General features: G+C 44.8%; 1 protein-coding gene across 1 annotated transcript; it reads right to left on the bottom strand.

Moving 5' to 3' along the window:
- Nucleotides 1–426: 426 nt before the first annotated feature.
- LOC147139673 (transmembrane protein 121) lies at nucleotides 427–3,194 on the bottom strand. The gene has a single exon (XM_086045168.1). The coding sequence runs from the start codon at nucleotides 1,956–1,958 to the stop codon at nucleotides 1,008–1,010; it is 951 nt and encodes a 316-aa protein (XP_085901294.1). The 5' UTR covers nucleotides 1,959–3,194; the 3' UTR covers nucleotides 427–1,007.
- Nucleotides 3,195–4,661: the final 1,467 nt, after the last annotated feature.

Here is a 4,661-nt window from a genome sequence, read left to right as displayed (position 1 = left end):
CCCAATTAGCTGCTTTATAATTGACCTCTCAATGTTGTTTGTTGTGAATGGTCCAGTTTCTTCACCTCCCCTATGCAATATACAAAGGAACCTCATAATGTCAATTGGACACAATCGACCAGTTTGTCCTATTTTAAATGGTAGAATATTTTCTTTCCTAGGAAATAACCAACATTGAATTCATCTGCCATCTAACTCTTTGGTAGCTACTTCAGCAGTAAACACTTTGAGATATGCAGTATTCATTTGTGATGTCTCATGCAACTTGGGAGACATGCACACACACACACATATATAGCCAGTTTCAGTCAAGCAATACTTTTAGCTACAGATCCTGTTCTTAGTGCACCCACTCAAAACGACTGACCCGGCATCAAACAATACGCATCACAAGAGGAATGACACTGCAAAATCACCACTTCAGCATTGAGTGGAAAAATCATTGTCTGTTTTATTTTTGCAGTACAGGTTAGTTAAAGACCTGCTGAATAGGACTTAAAAACAGAACACACACTTAACTGGTCCAATGACTGTGAAATGGCATGATGCAAACCCTGTTCTCACAGAAGGGCAGTACTTTATCAAAAAGTCACATAGAAAAGATACTTCTGCCATCATTTGAACAGTTATCTTCACATTACTTGGATTTCCTCATTGTTTTCTCAAGTTTTGTTATAAAGCCCTCAACTACTAAGAAGACTCAAGCAAAAGAAATGCACACCACATCACACATTAGAATGCAACGCCAATTCAAAAATATATACTCTAGTATTACAGTTTTTTTTTCCTGTACCATTGGAAAGATACACAATCAACTGAATTTACAGGAGGAAAGCGCTTCAATAAAATCACGAGATGTAAATTGCAATATGACAGAACTGAAGATGCTGGCAAAACATCTTGTGTGTGCATCAGTATTCCGTTTGTTCAGATGATTGTGCACATGACTTAAAAAGTGTAAAACATTGTGCCCTGCCAGCGTCTTGAGGGTCCTGCGAGGCATTTTGTCACGTGTGCTCGCATGTTGTCACCTCGGGTAGGGGTGTCTGGTCCTGGATAACCGCTTGGGGAGGGGTGGGGGTAGGGCGGGCGTGGGCCAGTGAGTTTTTCTGCAGCTCAACCCCAAAAGCAGGAGGGGCACTCTGTAACTGTCTCCTGTACTGGACAAAGCTGCAGGTCTTTATGATGATAGCCAGTATGTTCTTTCCTATTAGGATCCCCGACACCCTCGCATCCCTGTACAGAATCATGTTGCCACCACGGATAAACAGTGTGATGATGTTTATAGTCACCAGGCTGAGGATTGGGTACAGGAGCATCTTATGGGGCACAATGTTGATACCTTGCATGCTGATCTCACTCAAAGAAACACAGGGTAGCACGAGGAGGAGGATGTAGCAGTAAAAAAACATCAAGCCCTCTGCCCACAGTGGGAGGCCCTTCTTCTGGGGCTCCCACAGATTGGCCTGAATGTCCAGAATGTCAAGCAAGTCGACCACCACCCAGAAGAGACGGTTGCGGATCTCCTCCCGTTTCTTGAAGGCACGCACGTACTCCATGTGGTCAATAGCCACCAGCACCACAAAGAGCACTGGAATGCAGATGGAGAGCAGCAGTGTTAGTGCCTTCCTGGCGAGAGCATCAAGACTCTTTCTATCAGCCTTATAGTTCTGATACACAAAGTAGACCTTGATCTCCAGCACAAAGATGTAGAGGAACCAAAGGATCATGGCATATCCCCGCTTGGCCGTGCGCACCTCAGCCCCTACCCATACGGCCACATAGCGCAGGACAATCAGAAAGCAGATGTCTCCCACCATCACCATGATGCAGATGCCAATCTTGCGAGGGCCGTGGTTCTGCTCCACCAGGTAGGCATCAATCAGCGCCATGCTGCTCATGATGAGGATGGTGGACAGGCACACGTGTGGCTTGTTGGTGGGAGGTGGGGGTACCATCCTTGCTCAGTTCAGAGGAGGAGGAGCTGTGTCCTAGAGAGGAGTGTCCTCAGTTTGTCCAGTGAGGATGCAGATTCGATTGCAGTGTTCCCCAAACAGGCTTCCGCGTTAGCCAGAAACCCGGAAACAGCAGTTGGACAAATCAACTCAGTTACTCTTTGCTTGTGTCCAAGCCACCTGCCAGGTAAACAGAACCCTTCATTTAGTGAATGACTCAACTAGTGTGCCAGCAAGTTAATGGATGTCAGCAAGTCTCTCCAATGAGAAGCCCTCATTAAATGCAATGCAACACTTGAACAAATTACTTACATGTCCTATTATTCGGCACAAAACATTGCAGATTCACTTTCAACATCCGTGTTTGCCTAATCTTCAGAGATTCATCTTAGTCCTCACTTGAGTTCCCCCTTGTACTTTATCCTAATGACTGGTGCGCAGTCATCCATGAGACTGTGCAGAGAGATCACAAAGCCCATCTGTAATCCACAGGAAAAGAAAGACAAATCTGGCACAGGATCCTCTTCCACTCTGACAGATGTAAATCCACCACTTATGGATTGTCCTCTTCCTTTTTCAAAGAGCAGTCCCAAAATATTGCCGTTGTAATCCACTTACAGTTCAGACTGCATCAGCAGGAGGCATCTTAATGGTCTCAATCTCAGCCGCTGAGGAGAATGGAGGTTATTTATATGTTGTGCTTGTTGAGTGTGCAAAAGCCCAGAAAGTTATTCTGAGAGGAGAGAGCTTTGCAGTAAGTCTGGATTTTTAAATGGGTTTTTCTCTCAAGGAGTTTTCCTCTCCATCACCCAGCATCAATGAAGCCCAAAGTAGAAATGTCAATCTTGTCTTTCTTACCTAGCCTTTTGACGCTTTTAAAGGAGGAAAATTTGCAGCAGATGTATCACAATCTTTCTCCAGTCAATTGTGTCTCACAGCATTTATCTGGCTGGGTTGTCTCTGTAAAAGGATGCCCCGAGCCCCCCTCGCAAGATCCCGCAACCTTTTCACTCTCCTGTTCCGGCTTCTTCGACGTGCCAGGGACACCGGGATCAACAACGACAGTGTTTGATTCCCCCTGCAAACGCTTTCCCAGCCCCAGCAGCTACTTTGATACTCCAACACCTCTGCCCGTTTCCCTGTGCACTTTCCAGCTCTCTCTGCAAAGTCGTAGATGCTCCCCTGGTACACACTCCTGAGGGTTTCCTCTCTTTCCCGTGCTGCCACCCTCCTCTCCACTCTCCCTCCTCTGCTCAAGTAAAGGCACTTGCTCTGTGGAGGTGATGCTCGGCACACCACAGCTGCAGAGAGAGAGAGAGAGAGAGAGAGAGAGAGGGAGGGGGGGGGGAGAGAGAAAGAGAGAGACTTTCCATGGGGTGATGAAATGCGGGGGGAGGGAAGACTTTTGCAGCTTGGCTGAATGCACAACTTCTCTGTCTTGCTGTTCTGTGTTATTTTTTCAGTCACCCCTTACACATCTGTCTTTTTTTTTCCCACATTGTGTCTAGTGCTGGTATCCTATTTCCCCAGGCTGTTTCTCGTTTGGGTCTTACAAAAAGCCCCGATAACCTCCTTCAGTGAGCAGCTGATTAAGGCACTGTGCATTCTTGCTGGTTGCAGAGGTAGAGAATGAGAAGTGATCAAATGAGGGAGTATTGGGTGGGAAGAGATCCTTTCCAGCAGGAAGACAGAAATCTGGTTTCCCTGCAAACTACATCTGCAATCAAGGGAGACATGGAGGGAATTAGGCAAAGGGGCAGCCAAGATGGACTCTTTTGACACCGAGATTTCCTATTGATCTGGGGAAAGAGCACTGCATCAGAGGACTATGGGTGAAGGTAATGAAAAGAAAAAAGGTAAAGAGGAGGAGGAAATGTGAAAAGATACAATTGTGGTAAGACAAAATTAGAAATGATAAAAAAGTCATTGAAGCTGATTGACGATAATGTTATAGAAGGTGGTTGGAAATGTACTTCCCTGCTATTTTGGCAGGGAATGGCCAATTTACAAATTAAAGTAATCTACTTGTAGCCAGGAGAGTTGTTTGTTAAATATCACCCAGATTTGTCGTTCAATAGTTGTTGCAAAAAAAGTTGAAAAAAACACCTGGGCGTTCTAGTGATATGGGCAAAAGAGGACACCGGTAGAATTGTCGACCTACCGGTGTTCGGAAATTCCTTCCTCCCCGTCGAGACATCCTACCTATATTTGACTTCATCGATTAGGAGTTGGATTCCTTTGTCAACATTGACTTTTAATTGCCTTATATAGAAAACTGTGTGCTTTCAAGATTTGGGGAAGGCCTTTTTTTCTGTTTCCCATTGTACAAATAAAGTCCATAAAGACGTGTCTGGATAAGACCTGACTTCAACGCCCTATAACATAGAAATTATTTAAAAAAAATATAACACAGAAATTGAGGAGCAAGCCCTCTCCAAACCACTGACCTCATAAATACGGTTGAACGTCACACAACCATTCTGGGATGCTGGTTGACCTCCAGTTTGTTCACATTTTGAAGCCATTCCTCCCTTAAGAAACATTTGCAATTGAACATTAGCCAGAAGACCTTCATTAGTAAAAAAGTTCTTACATTATTGCTGTCTCGTGAAACATTAAAACTATTATACAGTATATGTAGCCTACTCATCATGAAGAGTCGCGATGAAGATCGGGAAGATTTCTGTCATGCCTGCGTTTGCGCTT

Source organism: Filicampus tigris, chromosome 11, assembly GCF_054856515.1.
Source record: "Filicampus tigris isolate MCC_2025a chromosome 11, RoL_Ftig_1.0, whole genome shotgun sequence".
In the NCBI taxonomy this organism is placed as follows: Eukaryota; Metazoa; Chordata; class Actinopteri; order Syngnathiformes; family Syngnathidae; genus Filicampus; species Filicampus tigris.
Note: the sequence above shows the minus strand (reverse complement) of the source record. Positions and strands in the feature narration are given on the sequence as shown.

What these genes read in the sequence shown, in the direction of transcription:
- LOC147139673 (XM_086045168.1), bottom strand. Translation starts at nt 1,958, where the DNA reads ATGGTACCCCCACCTCCCACCAACAAGCCACACGTGTGCCTGTCCACC.